The sequence below is a fragment of the Jaculus jaculus genome, chromosome 3 (genome assembly GCF_020740685.1).
Source record: "Jaculus jaculus isolate mJacJac1 chromosome 3, mJacJac1.mat.Y.cur, whole genome shotgun sequence".
NCBI lineage: Eukaryota > Metazoa > Chordata > Mammalia > Rodentia > Dipodidae > Jaculus > Jaculus jaculus.
The window spans coordinates 89,450,846-89,472,478 of NC_059104.1; the positions used below are offsets into that span (position 1 = coordinate 89,450,846).

The 21,633-nt window shown below is 39.8% G+C and overlaps 1 protein-coding gene across 1 annotated transcript; it reads right to left on the minus strand.

Annotated features, from left to right (window-relative positions):
* Positions 1-1,396: 1,396 nt before the first annotated feature.
* LOC101599143 (olfactory receptor 149-like) lies at positions 1,397-13,311 on the minus strand. Its single transcript, XM_012951697.2, has 5 exons — positions 12,403-13,311; positions 10,801-10,830; positions 9,562-9,666; positions 7,934-7,959; positions 1,397-1,676 (listed from the first exon to the last, which is right to left on the minus strand). Exons 1-5 carry the CDS (start codon positions 13,309-13,311, stop codon positions 1,397-1,399), a joined length of 1,350 nt encoding a protein of 449 aa, XP_012807151.2.
* Between the last annotated feature and the right edge of the window lie 8,322 nt (positions 13,312-21,633).

Here is a 21,633-nt window from a genome sequence, read left to right on the forward strand (position 1 = left end):
GTAGACAGCTCACCTCTTTAACAACACAGTAGTAGTAGAATCTTTCTGAGAGCTATAGTCTTCCCCAGCCATAGACTTTTGACCTGATTTTCAGTACCAACAGCATGCCTTAAATCTAATCAGAAAGCTGTTTGTTATTCTCATAATAATGATATTATTGAACCAGAATATATGTATGTGCATACTACATTAGTATTATAGAATACAGGATTTAATACCAGGTGCTGCTATTGGTGACTTTTCTCTGCCAGCAGTCTGCATAGCACCTTCCAGTACTATGAAATATACCCAGCAAGAAGGAAGCTTCCATTCCACCCTTACTTGATTTCTCTATGTGCTTAAAACAATGACTGTAATGTCTTCAGCAATAAGATCTTATCTTTCAGTTCTTGTGGGTGCTTTAAAATAGTCAGTGCATTTTTGTGGATGGAGGCATCCTTGACTACAAACTTATTTGGCATATGGGAATATTACATGCATAGTAAAAGAGCTAATGGCCTATTTATGTTCTGTAATTTCAAGAGATGTAACCTGGGTTCCAAGTATGTTTTCTCAAAACATTTCAACTCTATGGAAAGTAAATGTCCATACAATGTTTTAGGCTAGACTTAATGGACAACACATGACTTTTTGTAAATATAAATAATTTATTTTCTATTCACCAGATTAGGATTTTAACAGTGGTATCAGAGTATAATTGACAAATAGAAAGTTTTAAGTATAATTTTCATAGATTTAAAATATGCATTTGGCTTGGAAATCATCCACTAAATATAGTAAAATGAATTTATTTAGTGCCCAAAACACTTTCCTCATGCTTCTCTGTAAAGATTCTCTCTCTTCTAGAACCCCATCGAAAGGTGGCCAGGAATCCACCTTTGTCATTGCAGATCATTTTCACTTAAAATATTTACAGAATCACATGGCTTTGCATGGCTTCTTGATTTATCATAATTTAGGATGCGTGTCTTAAGCCAAACAGCAGTTTGTCTCTTCACCTCTTTTTTGAACCTCAGAGCTAAGCTACATAATAGATATACAACTGGGACCACCTTCTTGGAACCCCATTTCTACTTTTTTTTTTCTTTTTCTGCTGTAGCAAGACAAGGGAAAATTACTAGATTGAAGGGGCCTTAGACAACCTTGCTCTGCTCATGAGATTAGCTGCCTGAAGTAGTCATGCCCCACTCTGCCATGGGGCCTGAGGCTGCCCACCTTGCTCTGCTGTCTGCAGACAGCCAGTGCTCAGATTTGAAATTTCCCCCTTTATACACCCCTCATAACTTCCTTTCTCCAATTGCAGGTGCTAAACTTCACATATTTGCTTCTGGAACATATTCTTACTTGCTTCCACTTTTTACCGAGACTATAAACTGAGAGAACACATGGTGTTAGGTTAGGAATCTTTCAGAAGCTCTCCTGGCTCTGGTATGCAAACCTGAATAAGTATCTTTTTCACCAAATATGGTGCTGTGTCAATATCTGGAAGGGGATCTCTTAATTTGGAGGCTCCAGCAAGATCTCCTTGCCAAGACCCCATTTGTTGAGGGGCTGCCGCTCCATGACTCTGAAGCCCGCTAGAGGTCCCTGGAACCAAGAAGTGTGTATCCATGACTGTATTACAGGATTCTCTTCCAGGCATCCCAGGGGGACTGCAGAGCCCTGGACCAGAAACTCTGAATGGAAGAAGACAAGATCAGAGCAGACATCAGTATAATGTAAAACCACAGGATAGCTAGGTCTGGGAGCTGGCACTAGCTTGATCACATCACAGGAGATTGCATCTGAAGCTTCAAGGCTATATTGAGGTGGCACTGGAGTCCATAACAGGTCAGGTCAAACCAGAATTTAAAATGGGAATGTATAACTTCTGAGTGATTATGAATGAATATGTGAATGGTTATAATGTTCTTATGGCCCCATGGGATCTGATTTGGCCCTAAATGTGATTCCATTTGAAGCAGTTCACCTTAGTGGGTATTCACCCCTCTGTAATAGAAGGGTTGACCAGGCATGGGGTTTATACCCATGGACCTATGGTATGGCTTCTTTAAGTTTCCTTTCAGGTGACTGGGCAGGTGGACATCTTCTTGAGGGAGAGATTCATTTTCTTCATCTCACCCTATGCACCACACTGGTCTAAGCGCATGTTCAGAAATTCCCATGCCTTCCTTCATCCAAGTATGGGCTCACCACACTCCTGGTGCAAGCCATGGTCCATCCTACAGACCATGCTTGATAATTTCAAGAATGGTTTTTCTGATGACTATGGAGTCAAGATGAAACCTTCTAAATTGAGGACCTTAGGTGAAATTGATTGACTTATATTCCATGTTGTATAGCCATCAGACAGAACTTTGGACTTGATCCTCATTAGTCGGGTCCAAGAAATTTGAATGGAAATGCCAGGTCATTCAGACCATTTCCCATACATTGATTCCTGGTATATGCTGGTCAGAGACTCCTGCCCCCACTCCCCCAGATGGATCCATTACCAGACCCAAGGCCCTTCATCCCAAGCTATCTTGGTTGCAAGAAGCACCAAACCTGAACCCGCAAAACCAAAACTTCATTCCTCCCAGCATTGACAGAAGAGGACACTGTGCCACCTCCTTACTAGCCATAGCTCCCAGGGAGCCATGCTGAAAAGCTCCCTCCTACTAACCAACCTGCTGAGGCTCCTCTTGTCTCTTTTCTTGGTGACCTGGACCCACCATGGGCACCAGCTCTGACTCTCTACCCAACGGTACTGTCAGAATTAATAACTACATGGGGCTACTGCCCTGCCTCTGGCCAGCTAAAATCCAGGGAAAGACCCATAACCCTCTGCCCATGGCAGAACATGCCACCCCTCCCACAAGAGGACCACAGAAACATTGCAGGTTCAGCCACTCTCATCTGTCAGCCCTGCACCACCACTGACCTCTTAAACTGGTGGCAGCACAAGCCACCCTACTCCAGGCCATGATACACTTGCTGTCTTCCATTGTGGAGACCCATAGGCCAACCTGGGAAAATTGACACCAACTCATCATTATGCTCACTGACTCTGAAGAAAGGTGATGAGTCCTCCAGACAGTGAGAATGGCTAGCTGGAAAAATGAACCCATGTCTATCCCTGGCCCCCTGCCTGTATTGATGCTGGAAGACCACTCAGAAGAGGAATGGAGGTCTCACAGGGGGCAACACAGGAAAGGACTCAAAATGCCACAAATATTAACTGGTACCTGGAGCAGTTTCCCCAATTCTGGGACATACAAGGAGAGAATTGGCATTGACAGGGACAACCCATCATCATTGGTGGTACCACTAAAACCAAGTGCCACCTCAGTGAGACAGAGACAATATCCAATTTCCCTGGAGGCCCAACTTGGGATAACTCTCCTTCCCACCCATCAAAAGACTCAAGAATGAGAGAGTACTACAAGAAATTCAATCTCCATGGAACATCCCCTTGCTCCTACTGCAGAATCCAGGGACTAATGATTATTGACCAGCTTAAGACTTCCATAGGGTTAATGATGCTATTGAATCCCTGCATGCTGTAGTCCCCAATCAGTATACCTTGCAGATCCTGATACCCCCAATGGTGGCTGGCTTCATGCCTGGGCTTGAAGTATGCATTCTTTTGCCCGAGGTTAGTAGAAATAAGCCATCCCCTATTTGTCTTTGAATGGTAAGTCTCAGAGACTGATTCAAAGGGGAAATTGACATTGGGTTGCCTGCGCCAACGGTTCAAAAACTCCCTACTGGCCTAGAAAGATGGTTTAGCTGTCAAGGTGCTTGCCTGAGAAGGCTGTGGACCTGTGTTTGACTCTTCAGATCCCATGAGAAGTCTGAAGTAATTCTGATGGGGTTACCTTTAAAAGTGATGTGCTGTTTTTCCCTAGCTGCTTTTAGGATTTACTCTTTGGTGTCAATGTTTAGTCTTAATAACAGTATGTCTTAGAGTTTCTCCTTTGGTCCAATCTGTTTGGCGATGTTAACTTCTTGTGTTTTGATGGGCCTTTCTTTTGAGAGAGTGGGAAATTTTTCTTCAATTATTTTGTTTAATAAGTTCTCCATGCCTTTGGTCTGGAGTTCTTCTCCTTCTGGAATTCCAGTGATCCAGATATTAGGACGTTTAAATGTATCCCACAATTCCCTCATGTTCTGTTCACAGAAATATTTGAACTTATTGAAACTTTTGAACACTCAAACTGTTTCTTCCATCTTGTCTTCCAGATTGGAATTTCTATCCTCCACATGGCTGACTCTATTCTTGAGAGTTTTGGGCTTGTTCAATTAGGTTTGCATTTTCTACTACTTTTCTATGTATAGTTTCCATCCCTCTGTCAAGCTCCCTTTTCACATCATTTTCTGATTTTCTTGATACTTCTTGGATTTCATCCTTGCATTTCTTTATGTCTTCATTTAGCATCACCAGCTGATTTTTGAGGTCCTCTTTTTTTTTTTTTTCACTCTCCTTCACATCTCTTAACTGTCTTTGAACTGCTCCCATTTTCTTATCTATTAGGTCTAGTCTAGTGATGGCAGCATCCACAGTATTATTGGTCCTTTGTTGCTTTTCTGCAAGTTCTACCAGTAGCTTGGTCAGGGTTGCATTGCTCATAGCTTCATGTTGGTGTTCTGATCCTAATGACTCTTCTATGTTTTGACTAGAGACTTCATTATAGGACTGGGTGATCTTACTGGATTTACTTGCATTTGATTTTTCAAGTTATTTCTTTTCCACTGCTGTCTGCTCATCACAGTGTTTGAGCTGGGAGAGTAGGACTGGGGTCTCCATGGGCTGGGGAAGTGGTGCTGCTGGGAGAGCTGGCCTGAGCTAGCTGGCAGGCAAGCAGATGGGTAGAGTGGTCCTGAGCTAACACTTGGGTGGGTGGATCTGCCTGAGCTCATGCATAGTGGGAAGCTGAAGCAGCCTGAAGCCTGATGCGAAGCAGTCTGAGCTCTCACCTGGTGGAATGCCAAAGCAGCTTGAGCTCCTGCATGGCAGGGGCACCAAAGTTTCCTGAGCTCTCAGGTGGTGATGTGCCAAAGCAGCCTGAGCTTTCACTTGGAGGGATGCTGAAGCACCAAGCACCGAAGCAGCCTAAACTCATGTAAGGCGAGACACTAGGACACAGAAGCAGTCTGAGCTTGCACGCAGCAGATACCTGCAGGAGGGCAGCACTACAGACAGGCAGGGGATTGCACCCGAGCTGGCGAACAGGCAGTGCCCGAGCAGTAAGTGGGCAAGTTGGCAGAGCAGGATAAGCTTGCACAGGTGGAGATGGGTGGTGCATGCATGTGTCGGACAGCTAGATTGATGGAGCCTGAGCTTGAGCAGGCCAGCGGGCGGAGCCTGCCCAAGGTCCCTCATGGGCGGGGGTAGCAGGGTGATCACCCCGGTGCAGTGAGGCAACTGGAACTATATTGACCTGGGTCCCCTTTCCTACAGGAAGTGCGGGAGTATCCTGAAGCTGGGACTGTGCGTACTGTGGCAGCTTGGGGGATTGGAGGACTGGTGGGCTACCCCCGAGCAGGGGAATCAGCAATTCCCTTTTTCATCCTCTGCACCCTCCCACTGGCGATCTATTAGAGATTTCTCTTCCCTAAAAGACCCAGTGAACTATTAATGCTTTGCCTTTCTTTCCTGGGGATGTGTGACACAGTTAGGCAGTCACCATCTTGACCGGAAGTCCAAATAAGATATCTAGAGACACAGAGGCTTCCAACACCTCATCCCTGAAGCAGACCCAAAATGAACCCAACATGGCTCAGGGAAATTTTGCAGAAGAGGGGTTCAGAAAGAATGTCAGAGCCACACACTGGGTCATGATATGCAGAGACATTTCTCCTAACCATAACTGTGGGATAACTCCACAATGCATGACCAATATACTTCAAGAAGGAGGTGTCAAGGGGAGGGGGTAGGACATGGATGAGCCTAAGAATGGTACAAAGTTGACTGTATTCCCTGAGTACAAAACTAACTAAGAAAAAAATTAATTAATTAAAAAAGTAAGCAAAAAGGACAGTCTGTTGGGCTTGCCTCAAAAAAAAAAAAAAAAAAAAGAAAGAAAGAAAGAAAAATAAAAGAAAAGAAAAAGAAAAAGAAAAAGATAAAACCCTCCCCTACAATTTTGGAGGAGGTACTAGAAAAGGACTTAGAAAACTTCTGACTCACTGGGGGCACAATCTTGCAGTATGTTAACAATCTGCTGCTAGTAGCTCCTGTGTGAGAAGTCTGTGAAAAGGGCACTGAAGACCTACTGCATTTCCTACAAGTGGAAGGATATAAGGTCCCTAAGAAGAAGGCTCAGAACTGTCAAGAGGAGGTCACCCACTTGGGAAATCATGTTAGCCTGGGACAGAGGAAACTAGGGGAAGGATGAAAATGAGTGGTCATCTGGTACTCCCACCCCAAAACTAAGAAACCACGGACAGGAGCGAAAGTTGGCAACAGGGGGAGAACCATGCTGGACATGCTGTGACCACTACAGAGCAGGTCACAGAAGAAGGCTTGCTTCCCAATCACTGGTCTGACCAAAACGCTGAGCTTCATGCACTTATGGGAACGAAAGCACACTACCATTTACACTGTCTCTCAGTGTGCCTTTACCACCTTGAACATTCATGGAGCAATATATCAAGAATGAGGACTGCTCACCTCTGGGGTCAAAGAAATCAAAGACAGTGACCAAATCCCCCAACTCTTTCGAGCTTTCTGGGCCCCTCAGGCAATAGCAGTGGCACATTACCAAGCTCACACAAGAAGTCAGGACCAAGGAAGTCAGGGAAACCAGCTGGTCGATCAGGCAGCCAAACAAGCAGCCCTCCATGAAGACACAGCCCTATTGTCTCTTCCTACTACCTCTCAGGAGGTTTGTTTTACAACCCTAGTGCTTCCAGTTCTGCCCATATACAATAGAGTAGAAAGGCAAGAAGCAACAGATCAAGGAGTAATCAAGAATCCAGAGGGCTGGATAATCACCTCAGATGGGAAAGTTATAGCCCCAAGGAGGGCTGCATCCAGCCTGATCCTGCAAGCCCACGAAGTGACTAAGCTGGGAAAGATGGCCTTGCAAGATCTGTTGCAGATAAGTGGTGGTCCTGAGATTGGCCGTGTCATCCTAGTAGCCCTGCAGAGCCTGCCTAAGGGGTGTACAAAATAACCCCAAGCAGGGCCCTGAGCCCCACAAATATGGGGATCCTACCCGTTTGAGCATCTAGAAATGGACTTCATGGACATCCAAACCCAGTAGAAGACATTGGTACTTGCTAGTTATAGGCTTTACCTTTTCAGGTTGAGTAGAGGTCTTCCCCACTCACAAGGGCAAGGCCCAAGAGGTGTCCTGTGTCCTGGCCAGAGTAATCATTCCACACACTGGGGTCCCAATGAGCATTGGGTCAGACAATGGCCCACCTTTTGTCAGCAAAATTGTTCAGCAAGTGACCAAAGCCATGGGACTAACTTGGAATCTATACTCCCCCATCCTCAGGCTGTGTCAAGAGGATGAACAAGACCTTAAAGACTACAATTACCAAGCGCTGCCAGGAAACAGGCCTTCCTTGGCTAGAGATGCTGCTGCTTGTACTGTTCAGAGTGCACTGCACACCCTGCAAATGTGGGTTTTCCCCTTTTGAAATTCTGTTTGGGTGCTCTTCCCCACTGCTCCCGAGAATCTTTGGGAATCTCTTAGACTATGGACAAACTTGCCTCCAGTGGTTCTTAAAGGATTTAGTCACCACTGCAAAGGAAATTGCTAGTCATTAAAATCAGACCCCTCCCCAGTGACTCAGGACCCCTACACTCCTGGAACCAAAGAGGCAATCTGAGTAAATATCCCAGTCTGGGGACGTCTGGACCCCTTTTGCACATCCCTCCTTACTTCCTTGCACTAACCACACCTGCTAGCTGTCATGTATTTGCTTCTAGAACACATACTTCTTTGCTTCTGCTTTTTGCTGGACCTATAAATTGAGAATACACGTAGTGTTCAGGGACAGAGTCTTTTAGGAGCTATCCTGGCTCCAGTCCACAAGTATGAATAAATCTATTTTTCTATCCAAATTGGTGTCAGGTCAGTTTCTGGAGGGGAGTCTTCTAGTTCACAGCCTTTCCCACAGTTAGCTCCCATCCCACACCAGCTGGCAAGTTTACTGGGTCTTCCAAGCACAACAGTCTCCTACAACATAGCCTGAGAACAACCATTTTTACAGAGGTCAGCAAATGATTCCAAGAATGAAAAACTGACGACAAAGATGTGGGTTTGTAGCCCAGACACTAGGTGACCTAATGACTATTTCAGGCTTCAAGCTAACTGCTAATTTCCGCTCATGTAACTAGGCTTGCTTGCTTTTATAGAAGTAAATAATGAAACTTTGGGGGACTTTCCAAACTGTTTTGAATAGTGTGGTTTTTTGCCTTTAAAATGATGCTCAACTCAACGGTTGGGGATGCATCCAGGCATGAATTCTTAATTATATGCAGTCACTGGACAGCTAATAAAGACTCTCTCTTACCATCTCAGTCAGGTGGTGTTGGTCAACAAACAACAGTAGGTGACCTATCCCTCAACCAGAAAGATGTCTAAGACCTCTAAGTAATTTCTAATACTTCCTAGCTTACTGAAGTTACTTAAGCCAAATCTTCATATTTACACAATTTCAATTGATTCTTAGCCAAATTAAGTATACAAGCTCCTTCTTTCATCACCTACTGTCAATGTTAGTTGAGTATCTTTCCTTCAAGCTCTGACCAGTCTCTCTCTCTCTCTTTCTCTCTCTGCTGTCTCTTCTGAAGATCTGCCTCCTGCTTATTCAGCCTCACCTACAACAGATCATAGGAATAATCTTCCCAGTACAAAGGGCAATGACAATATTCACCAGATACACAACATGTAATGCTTGGCCAAAAGGGAACTGATGCACTTTAGGTACAAAGGAGCCTTTTTTCCTGGGAGTTATCTAGGGACTATCTCAAGGAAACATGGTTGCCACTGTGTCTGCTCTGACAAGACTAGAATCCACACTGGACCCAGTCTCATCTAAGATGGCTGCAAACATCAATTGCAGCATCAGCTAACAACCCTGTCCCTAACATGGCATGGGCTTAACATATATAGGCTTGCCCTTCCAGAGTCAGCCTCTTGAGCCCAGCAACCAATCATGTCCCTCCTGAGCCCAATGATGAGACTCATTCTAATTGGATGTCTGAGTCATATAAATGAGCCTGGCTCACATATATAAGCCCCTCACCTTTCCTTCTGCTCTCTTAATCCCTATGTGAGGAGGTTTCCTCTGCCTCCCCTCCTTCCCAGTAAGTTTGGAAAGGGAGAGAATTTCCACTTGCCTGTGTACTGTACTTCTTTGCTTTGGACAAATTTCTGCTTTGTTTTCTACATGTGGCAGCCTTTTCTACAGAGTCTCTTCTCTATGTGAGGGAGATTTTATTGATCTTCCTCTCCTTTTCCAGCCTGATTAGAAAGGAGGGAGAGGGATTTCTTTTGACTTGGGCTTTCTTTCTTTGCATTCCCAGTTAATCTTAACTCTCCCTAAAAGTTCATAGTTTACCCTTCTCTGATATGGTTTCAAGTGTTTGATAACTTGCTCAAAGACCTGAAGTTGGAGTTCACTGGTCTTGGATTTTCCTCCATCTTTATAGCGATATATTCCCTTCTAGAATTCCAACCCAACATCAAAACTAAAAACTGGGGCTCCCACAAGAAGCATTTGCAATTATGCTGTTAAATGCTATAGGTCCAAAGCCAAAGTTATCTTGGGCTATATTAGTCTTTTTTAAAAAATAAGGTAACTTATTATTTTTCTATGTGTCTAATTTGACATCTCTGTGACAAGCTGAATTATGGTTTTCCTAAAAAAAATTATTTATTTACTGAGAGCAGAGAGAGACAGAGACAGAGACAGAGAGAGAAAAAGAGACACAGAAAGAGATAGAGAATGCTCCAGGGCCTCCAGCCACTGCAAACAAACTGCAGGTGCATACACTGCTCCATATGGTTTTCTTATAAGGTGTCAATAAGATGTGCTTGCCTGCAAAGCCTAATGATCCAGGTTCAAAGCCATAGTACCCAAGTGAAACCAGATGAACTAAATGGTATATGTGTCTGGAGTTAATTTGCTGTGCTGAGTGTGCCTGGTATGCCCCTTCTCATTCTCTCTCTCTCTTTCTCTCTTTATCTTACAAATAAATAAATAAAAATATTTAAGTTAAAAATGGTGTAAGTAGGGTTAAAGAAGTTTGGCTGAAAAGGGTACTTAAGTAAAATTCAGCATCACATAAGACTGCAAATGTTGAAAAAATTGTAATGAAGTGTATGGGTATGCATGACTTGTGGCTGAATGCTGTGATTATGAAAGTCTCTGTGGTTATGACACTGGAACATTGAAGGGATAATATGTAAGCTACAAAAATATTGAGACTCACAAAAATATAATTATTAACTTTTGAAGTGCCATCAATGAACTAAGCATTCATAATCATATTATTTAAATATTAAGGCACCAATACAAGAAATAGAACTATTTCATAATATTGGGGAAAATATGGATCTCACAGCTTCTGACTCTTTTTTTTTTTAATTTTTGTCTATTTTTATTTATTTGATAGTGACAGAGAGAGAAAGAGGCAGACAGGGAGAGAAGAGAGAGAGAATGTGCACGCCAGGGCCTCCAGCCACTGCAAACAAACTCCAGACGCTTGCGCCCTCATGTGCATCTGGTTAATGTGGGACATGGGGAATCGAGCCTCGAACCAGGATCCTTAGGCTTCATAGGCAAGCACTTAACCGCTAAGCCATCTCTCCAGCCTAGCTTCTGACTCTTATAACAGTGAAAATAATGAATCACTCATTCTATTCATTAAGTATTATACTTCCCTTCTGAATAATGGCTTATTATTTTTCATGAAGATTTCATTATATTAACAGGTCGTTTGTTTTCTAAGTAACTAGGACAAGACAGTACATAGAGGACCTTGGCATCCTCAATACCTTTGAATGTTCAGATGACAGTTCCTCAATGGGAGTGGGTTTCACTGACTACTTCAATATCCTGTGCATTGTCCAAGTGAGCAAGTAGTCCATAATTTTTTGTTTCTTGAATGAATAGAAAATGTGACTATTGGACTGGAGAGATGGATTAGCAGTTAAAGTGCATGCTTGTGAAACCTAAGGACCCAAGTTCAATTCTCCATGTCCCATGTAAGCTAGATGTACATGGTGACACATGCATCTGGAGTTTCTTTGAAGTGGGTAGAGGCCCTGGTGTGCCCATACACACTCTCTCTCTCCCTCTCTGGCTCAAATTAATAAATAAAAATAAATATGTGTTCTCACTACATGCTCTGCCTCTTCTATGTTTCTTATACACAGAGACATTTCCTCCTACCCATAACTGTGGGATAACCTCACAATGCATAACCCATATACCCCAACAAGGAGGGGTCAGGGGAGGGAGGAGGTTAGGAAGGAGGCTAACAATTGTACCAACTTGACTGTGTTCACTGAGTACAAAACTAATCAAAAAAAAAAAAAGAAAAAAGAAAAGAAAATGTGACTATTATCCTGTTTTCTATTTAATGAAACTTCTTTTAAGAACAAAGACTGTGGCTCTCATTGGCTGACTGCTACAAGAAACAAATGAATGCAAGAAAGAGGAAATTGGAGGTCAAACTTTTCTATAAGCAATGTATCTAGAGATGGCATGTTGGCATTTGCATTGACCTTTGATTGTGCTAAAAAATTCCAAAGACAAATTGAAATATTTTAATACTGAAGGCCATCTGAATCAGCTTTTCCTTCAGTTTTCCTATCTACTCAGTGCATAGTATCGTTCATCATTCCTAGCCTAAGTCCAACAGAGATACTCCAGTATACCATAACTCTAATTTATCTTTGATAGAATTGATTTTTGTCCCAACTAGAAGTTATTTTTCTTTCAAACAACTTATTAGACATCACAGAATGTCATCCAAAGCCATGTGGTTGAATATCTCCTATGTTTTTTAGTAACTATAGACTATTAACAAAACTTATTCAATGTAGTTATCTGTGGAGATAATTTTATGATTATGAGGGTGATGAAGAAGAAGTACTAGAATGTGGAAGAAAAGAAAAAATGAGAGTATAAAGAGAAGATCACAAACCAGGAACATGAAAAGAAAGTTCCAAATATTTTGCCAAGTGGGAAGATATGATCATTCATGTTAAAGTAATTTATTAGTTACTTGGCCTTGAGCAATTTTCCTTTGGCCTTCAATTGTTGACTTTATAATTAGGAAAAGGATGTAGTGATGATATCTGTTCTCCATCACACAAAAGGAAAAATCTTCTGTAGAAAGCTCAGTATCATTAAAGTGTCAGTTTATGATCCTTTCTCAGGAAGAAAAGCCACTTTCTGTAGAACTTTCCTCAGAGAACATTTCACTTCCTTATTTCTCAGGCTATAGATTAGTGGATTCAGCATGGGTGTGACTAGGTTGTTCAGGACCTGCACAGCTGCATTGAGCCAGGGGTTGGGGGTGGGCTGCAGGTAAATGAGGACAACTGGCATAAAGGAGAGCAGGATGGCCATGAGGTGGGCGCTGCAGGTGGAGAAGGCTCTGTGTCGGCCCTCAGCAGAGCGGATCTGCAGGATGGAGCAGACGATGCAGCTGTAGGAGGTGAGGATGAGGAGGAAGCAGCTGAGGGGCATGAGGCCTACACTGATGAACCCAACCATCTCCAGGGCTGATGTATCTGCACAAGCCAGCTTCAGCATCACTGGGATGTCACAGAAGTAATAATCCACCTCATTGGGGCCACAGTAGGGCAACTGGAAGGTGAGAGTAGTTAGAAATGTGGCCTGAATGCAGCCAAAAAATGATGTCCCTGTGGCCAGGATTGCACATATTCTGTGACTCATGATTACTGAATAGCGTAGAGGGTAACATATGGCCACAAAGCGGTCATAGGCCATCACCGTGTACAAGAAACACTCAGTGCAGCCCAGGAAGTGGTAGAAGAAGAGCTGGGACACACAGCCGGCATAGGAGATGGCTGGGCTGTTTCCTGAGAGGTAGAGCAGCATCTTGGGAGAACTCACAGAAGGGAAAAATATGTCACAAACGGACAGCTTGCATAGGAAGAAGTACATGGGAGTGTGAAGCCGAGTGGAGGATACAATTGCCAGTAAGATAAGTAAGTTTCCTGTGAGAGTGAATATGTAAAAAAATAAAAACAGAACTAAAAGCATGGTCTCCAGACCTCCTGTGTATGGGATTCCAAGCAAGATAAACTCAGTCACTGCTGAGAGATTCTGCATCTATGTCAGAAAGTTGGACTTCTCAACAGAACATAAACCCTGATATCAAACGAAGGAGCTTTCTAATGGACACGTTGGTTTCATCTTTTAATAAGCTTCTGAGACAGGAGTGAATCTACATAAAAACAGAAAGATAAGAAAAAGTCTAGTATAATCTGGGACTTTTGATTTTGGTCAAGTTGGATTAAGGTTATTATGATCTATACTTTTCACATATTATAATGAAAACCTCAGCATAGAAAAAAAAATTTCCTTAAAAGTCTGAATGTAAACAGAAGGAATCAGAGAAGATGAAGAAGATAAGATCCAGAAGAAATAATATATTGGAATAAATATTTGAATTTAAGCTCTTTTTGTCAGTTTTTTTCTTGTGATTTTGTGCTAAAGTGAATTAAAATTGCCAAAGTGTGTCATGATCTTTCAGGATAATGAAATTTCAATCAGTCATTAACTCATGTTTGGACATGGATAGCTGTTATCCTAAGCTATGCAGAAACTGATGATGTTTACTTCCTCCCCATTTTCTGCTCATTTTCTTCTCTGCCCTCCATGTCTTTCCTCTCTTTGTCCTCCTCCCACAGCTGTGCTAAGAAGTCCTGTCAGTTTCAGGTATATGTGAGAGCAATATAAGAAACTGAAACTTCAGTTTCTAGAGTCTGTCTGTTGAGATCACTCTCTCTTTCATATGTGTGTGTATGTGTGTGTGTTGATGGTGTGTGCATTTCTGCAGACAAGGGGATAATGGAAGAGAGGATCTACAGTAGCATTACACAGATTAACCTCTAGGGGTACACAAAGGACAAACACAATGCAACATGTTAAAGGCTTTGAATCCAATATTGAAAACATTGCCACAGAAGACAAAGAAGGAACTGCTTATGTGGATATTAACTGAACTAAGAAACCATTAACACAAACAACCAAACACAAATCAGTATTTTCCTGAGAAGTTCCTATAATCTAGAGTTTAAATAATGTAATATGAAGTGTGTCTAAATAATGAAGTAAGTGTCCACAATACAATATGAAATTATTCAATGTATGAAACAAATAAGAGAATTCCATCAATTCTCAAGAAAAGATGATGAATTGACCCAAATTCTGGTGTTATTAAAGATACTAAAATATTTATATAATATAAAATTTCATAAATTATATATAAAGACTTGAAATAACCTGAAAGATAAATGTCTCAGGAGAGACACAGAAAATATAGCAGGTAGAAATTCTGGTAGTGAAACATAGTACTTAAAAAAAGCAGTAACAAATTCTTACTACCTTAATAAATATTAAAATATTTAATATTTAACAAATACATGAATACATAATATAAAATAACAAATATTTAATACCATACTTGGAGGCTTAGCCATAAGAACAGAAAGGAAAACAAAGTAGCAGATAATAAATGAATAGGAACAAAGTAATTTCCCTTTGCAATCAATATGCTTATTTAAAAACAGGTCTCAAAAACTACACTAATACCTTCTATTACTGAGTAAATTAAGCAAGACCAGTAAATGTAAATCATTATATAGAAAAATTCTCACATTTCTATATGTCAATAAACAAAAATCTTATAAATTCAATAGCCTTTGTAATAACAGCAAAACATATAATTTGTTTTTGTTTTTGTTTTTCAAGGTAGGGTTTCACTCTAGCCCATGCTGACGGAATTCACTATGTACTCTGAGGGTGGCCTCGAATTCATGGTGATCCGCCTAAGCTATGCAGAGTGCTGAGATTAAAGACGTGAGCCACCACACACAGCTTTAAAACACACAATTTAGTACCTATCCAAATAAATGGAAGATCAGTATATTTTAAATCAAATATTGCTTAAAACAATGAAAGAAGACATGTAAATAGAGGAATAAGCTTTATTCATAGATTGAAAAACTCAAAATTACTACTCAATCAGCTTTACCAAAACTAATGTATATAATCTGAAATTCCAATGTGAACCCTAAGATAATTTTTAGATATTAAATAGCTAATTCTAAAGTTGTGTTTTCTTGCTCTCTGCTGTAATAGTCACATGACTATTAGGAAGGTCACCAACTACTCTGTTATTTCATTTGAGACCCACTCACTCCACAGAAGTGATTCATGCCTGTTACTGAAATCCAATAAAATGTCCATCCATGGCTTGGAAGCATCTATACCCTAAGGAATAACTTACTATTGTTATATTGCTAAATGGATGTACTGTCAATTTGTCTTCTAAATATTAATCTTTATATCCGCTGATCAGTTCTGTTCTCAGACCCTATGAGAAAAGCTTTTGTTTTCTTTCTGACAGTAGAAGACAGTTAATGCAGAGAATCACAGCAGATTAAGTGCTGAAAATGTGTCTAGTGAATGCTTTGTGTTACATGGGATACATACATCACAGATGATTGGAAACAATGTAAGAGCTGGAGACTGGGGAGGAATGCTGTGGCACTATGTCGTCTGGAGAACATAAGACCATTGCACTCATGAACTCACTGCAGATGTGGGTACTACACAAGACCTACACATGATAAAATCAGTCAACATTCTGTTATGGACTGTAGAGTGACTTGGGAAGCCCCTCTCCCCTTGATGAACTGTTAGAACTGCAGAGTACTAAAGAAAAATGCTGATAAAATTAAATGACAGTTCCTTGGGAGTGTTTTGACACCAGACTAGAACATTAGCTGGTACACTGGTAATAATGATATCAATTAATGACAATTATAGAGATTTTAATTTCCTGAACTCTAACTAAAATTATGTAGCATGTAACATGTTGCTATTAGTGAATTCTAGGTATTGGATAGTTGGAAACTATATTAGTTTTGGAACTTTAAGTCTAAGATTGATTCAAAATTAAAATATTAAAACCTCTACAATACTTGATTATAGGAAGGAGAATGGAAAAATAACTCACTCTAAAAAATATTAACAAGTTGTATATCCCACAACAAATGGCATTCATACTATGTTTTGCAAACGCAAAACTCAATAAAAATCTAAAAATTCTAAATTTAAAAAGGTAAATGCAATGAACATACTGTATTAACAAAAAGGCATACAAATGGCAAATAACTATTGGAAAAGATATTCAACATTATTAACCAAGAGAAATACAAAAAACCATGAGAAGTAGTGTGTACCTATGACAATAAAGAAAATATTAAAAAAAAAACTTCACAAGAATGCCAATCACATCTAAGTGTTTATGACTGAAAAATGAAAACCTCCAAGACAATGTTTGTGATCCTATTCATTATGAAGTCTTTTCTAGGTTAGAGTCACATTTAAGTAAATGAAAATCTAAAAACTTTTAGATGTCAGCACTTCAGTAAATAATAAACAAAATATGTCAAAAAGAGATGAGAAAAAAGAGATGGATTCATTTACTTTTCCCAACCAGGATCATGATGGATTTTACAATAGTATTGTTAGGATCAAACCTAGTCTCTTGAGCATGCTAGGATCTTCCAAGTTCAAACTGTCCTTAAATCTACTATTTATAGTCCACACTAATGTCTACACAAAATTCTTCCTGCCCTAGTCTCAGGAACACTGAGTTTTCTCATATGTTTGAATAAGAATTTGTGGGGGAATACATGTTATTGAATCTTGAACCCATTCATTTCCCCCTGGATAGTGATCCTGTTGGAGGTATGTCATAATTGAATCATCAGTAGCCTTGAGTGAGCAGTTATATTAAAGTTTACTATATTAATCATTCAAAAATAAGATGATGGTCTGATTTGAAACAGGAAATACATTCTTTTCTAGTCTGCCAACCTTGCAAACTGACTCTAATCCCAACTTCAAAGCCTCCTGATAACCACTTCTTTAGACTCTCTTGCATGTTGTAATAGCATTAACAGTTTTCACATCAATTACATAAACATTTAAAAGATTACACAAATATCTATAGTGAATATTGCTATTTAAAACAGGCTTTAGGGCTGGAGAGATGGCTTAGTGGTTAAGCACTTGCCTGTGAAGCCTAAAGACCCCAGTTTATGGCTCGATTCCCCAGGACCTATGTTAGCCAGATGCACAAGGGGGCACACGCATCTGGAATTCATTTGCAGTGGCTGGAAGCCCAGGCGCGCCCATTCTCTTTCTCTCTCCCCCCCCTCCCTCTCTCTCTCTCTCTGTATCTATCTGCCTCTTTCTCTCTCTGTCCGTTGCTCTCAAATAAGTAAATAATAATAAGTGAAAAAAATTTAAAAAAATAAAATAAAACAGGCTTTAATAAGTAGTAAAATATTATTAGCTTAAGTGTTTTCATAAACCAGTTCAAAAGCAAAATTAGCAAAGTTTATTAAAAGAAAAAATATAAATCAGTAACATGAATATAAATAATCTCATTCAGAAATGATTTAATATGAAGAAAAAGATTGTAAGGCACAGTGATCATGTTTTTAAGTTTCAGTGTTCTTTTTAATCTTAAAACAACTTTGTTCAATGAAGTAAGAGAGCAAAGTAAAGCACTGAGGTTTAATAACTCAATCAGCTGGAAAGTAACTGATGGAAGATTGAAACCCAGGCCTGATTACTGACCCCGCATCTCCCATGTTTCTGCTATGAAACCTTCTATGTGGTATTTTGTTGAGAGAAACAATAAGAGTTGTCTTCAATATTTGAAGAGCTTTTGAGCTTTTTCATGATGAGTAAACAGTAAAATCAGATAGAATTCATTAAAAACTTAAATTTTCTTATAGTATAGAAGGAAAAGAAAAACCAGCAGTGAAAGACATTGCCCTTGGAAGAAGTGAGTTTAACATCAATGTGAGGCTCATCAAAAATGTGATGAGGGGATGGAGAGACTGCTTAGCAGTTAAGGTACTTGCCTGCAAAGTCAAAGGGCCCAAGTTCTATTTCCCAAGACCCACGTAAGCCAGATTCACAAGGTGGCGCATGCATGTAGAGTTTTGTTTGCAGTGGCTGGAGGCCCTGGTGTGCCCATTCTCTCTCTCTCTCTCTCTCTTTCTCTCTCTCTCCATCTCTAAAATAAATAAATAAATAAATAAAATATTTTTAAGAAAAGGTAATGAGAAAGAGTCCTACATAGAATGAAATTATCCTCTGTTCACATTGTCTTTTTCTCTTTGACCTGAAGATTATGTTATAGAGTCTATGTTTTTGAGTACATGTGAGTAGTAACAATTCCTGGATTTAAATGTGGTAGGTCAACCCACTATGAAAATAACAATTAATAGTAATTTATCAGTTTCAATAATAGTATATTAACATTTATGAATATGCATTGTAAAGAAAGAGCTGCATATGCCAGAAAGAAGGCCAAGGTTCCCCTAATGATGAGTCCCCTGGGATGGGAATGCTCATGGGCATGCTTTTAGGTTGTAGCTAAAATTATAAACAAACAAAATCCAGTTGTGCTACAAACAAATATTCTTGACATTAAGCTAGATGTTTTATGCATGTTAGCTCTTCCTATCCTTACCGCACCTATTAGACAGGATGCCTTTTTCTGTGCTTTACATTAGGATACTAAAGAACAAAAAAAATTAGGTAAATTGACTAAATTTCTACATCTGCTATCAAGTATTTTGGGTACCACCATAAAGCAGGAGGGATGCTTTTATGAGAATTTATTCTGATTTCCTACCATTCATAAATAATAACTTTAAACAATGTTGTTTTCATATTGCTTTATTTTAATAATCGAATTAATAATCTCCTAATTAATTGTTCCCTGTGAGATAGTGATAATGAACTCCAATTTCCAGATTAAGGCACCAAAATTTAAACTTTGCTAAAAATAAAAGGTGAAGAGGAAGGCATACCCAAATCTTATGACTCCAAGTTTACTTGTTCCTCTATATCCAGAAATACTTGACATAGAAGAAATTCACCTTGAGAGAGAAAATATATCTCAAGATTAATTCCTCAGATTTGGAAAATTCTTCCTTCCTTGTAAACTTTGTGACCACTGTCTCATCTGTTGTTCTCTCAATAGTTTATAGAACCAGGTTAAAGCCCTGGAGAGGAAGGGAAATCTCTCAAGGTCATATTATATTAATATTAATAGGTCCCAATGCTACAGAGAATTCTGCAATCTGTGGATGAACCCCAAGGGTGCACATTAAATCATGGTGTAACAAAACTTGTATAATATTTGCTTCACTAAAAATAATAAACACCCTTGGGGCTGAAGAGATTGCTCAGTGGTTAAAGGCACTTGCTTGCAAGACTGGCAAGACTGCTGACCTGAATTCAATCCACAGCACTTATGTAAAGCCAGAATCAAAGTGGAGGATGTGTTTGAATTCCCAAAGTGCAGATGGCAATGGGAGGCAGTGGCCAAAGGTCCAGAGGTCAAAAGAACAGTGACTCTGTCTCAAAAGGAAGTTGGAGGAAGAAGAGTGACCTCTGACCTCTGTGGCACACATGTACTCAAACAGCTCCCCCACACGCATAATGCCTTCTGTTTATTTTTAACTTCTACTTCTGAGGTTTAATATCGAGTGATCATTCAGACTTTCCTGCACTATCTGACTAACCACAAATGATCTTACCCAAAGAAATAAAGTGTACCATTTTTAATGGGAGGCAGTATTTTGTTCTTTAATGAATTTATAGTTAATCAAAGGCAATTGTATAAAGCAATTATATGCCATCTTATTTTAAGATGGGGAGGAGGGAGTATAAAGTGACTATTCTCTCAAAGAGGCCTATGGAAAGAGTCTCTCTTCATTTCTTGAACCCCAGTACTGTATAAGTTGATGGACTGAATGTAAACTCAGAGGGAAAGTTAAGTTTTCATATGAATTAGGATAGCCATGTGAAAGAATGTTTCAACAATGACTTACAATAATTTAAGGACCAATCCAATTAATATGGTATAGTTTTTTAAGTATTCTTCAAAATGGTAAGACTAAACTGGGCATGGTGGTGCATGCCTTTAATCTCAGCACTTGGGAGGCAGAGGTAGGAGGATCACTGTGAGTTCCAGGCCACCCTGAGACTCCATAGTGAATTCCAGGTCCGCCTGGGATAGAGTGAGATCCTATCTCAAAACACCAAAAAAAAAAAAAAAGCTAAGACTGGAGCACCTTAAAAAGGCAAATGAATAATTTTAACTATTATTATGAAAGCAGTAAATTGTGGCATTTATTACAGAATTTGAAAGCAAACAAATTCACAAAATTGTAAGTATAATTGCCTATTAGAATTTGCAGTCCACATACCTCATGCCAATTTCATTTTATATTCTTTCTTAAAAGTCTAAAACTATGAAACTTTGAGGGAGTCATCAAATAGTCATATGTATAAAATGTGGAGTGGACAAATTGAGAGATGAATAATTCTTGAATAAAGAAGTGAGACAAATGCTTGTGTCATGGTGATCTACAGGAATATAATCTCCCTATGTTCAACTGTAGTTGCATTTTCAGATGTTATAGACAGAACACTTCACTAACATTGGCAAGAAATAGAAAATACATGGGTACCTCCATGACAAACTGCTATCTAGAGAAGTTTCTTGGTTTAAGGAAGTTCAGTGATAGTGACCTGTTGTCTGACATTCTCAGAATTTTACTTGTCTTGAATGAAAGTCATGTATTTTATGCACTTTTATCTTTTGAGAAGTGTTGAACTAGAACTAGGTACATCTGTATGTATAAAAAGAGTGGATAAAAAGTGTAAGGGAGGGCTGGAGAAATGGCTTAACAGTTAAGTGCTTGCCTGTGAAGCCTAAAGACCCCTCTTCTAGGCTTGATTTGCCAGGACCCACATTAGCCAGTTGCACAAGGAGGCTCACACATCTGGAGTTCATTTACAGTGGTTGAAGGCCCTGGTACACCCATTCTGTCTCTCTCTTTCACTCTCTCTCTCCTTCAAATAAATAAATAATAAATAAAGATATATGTGAATTATTGATCAAGTATATCTCATATGTTATAATAAAGATATAGTTAATTAGTATCTTTTAAAGTATTTTTCCTTTGATATGGGTATCAAAGGCTGTGAGAAAAGCTTAGACAGCACTGTGCTTGCCTTGAAATCATGACGAACTGAGATATACTGGAACACATATTAAAATATGCCAGATGCAATGGAGCACACTTGTAATCCAAATACTCAGAAGATAGAGAGAAGGTCCCAGAGGCCCGATGAACAGCCAGTCTAGCCTACTTGGTTAGTTCAAGGCAAGTTAGAGATCCTGTCTCAAAACATTGTCTAGCAACTGAGGAATGGCACCATAGGATATTCTATGACCTCCACACATAAACATGTGCTCATGTGCCTGCTGACACACAAATGTGCATACATGGACCAAAACATAAGATGAGATGCTTATCAAATTTT

Excerpts from the sequence above, each read along its gene's own strand:
- LOC101599143 (XM_012951697.2), bottom strand. The coding sequence starts at position 13,311 with ATGCAGAATCTCTCAGCAGTGACTGAGTTTATCTTGCTTGGAATCCCA. Across the intron at positions 10,831-12,402 it reads TGAGGAAAGTTCTACAGAAA|AGTCAGAAGCTAGGCTGGAG; the intron begins GTGGCTTTTCTT and ends CACTGTTATAAG. Across the intron at positions 9,667-10,800 it reads TAGGCTGGAGAGATGGCTTA|AAGGGAATATATCGCTATAA; the intron begins GCGGTTAAGTGC and ends TTGGAATTCTAG.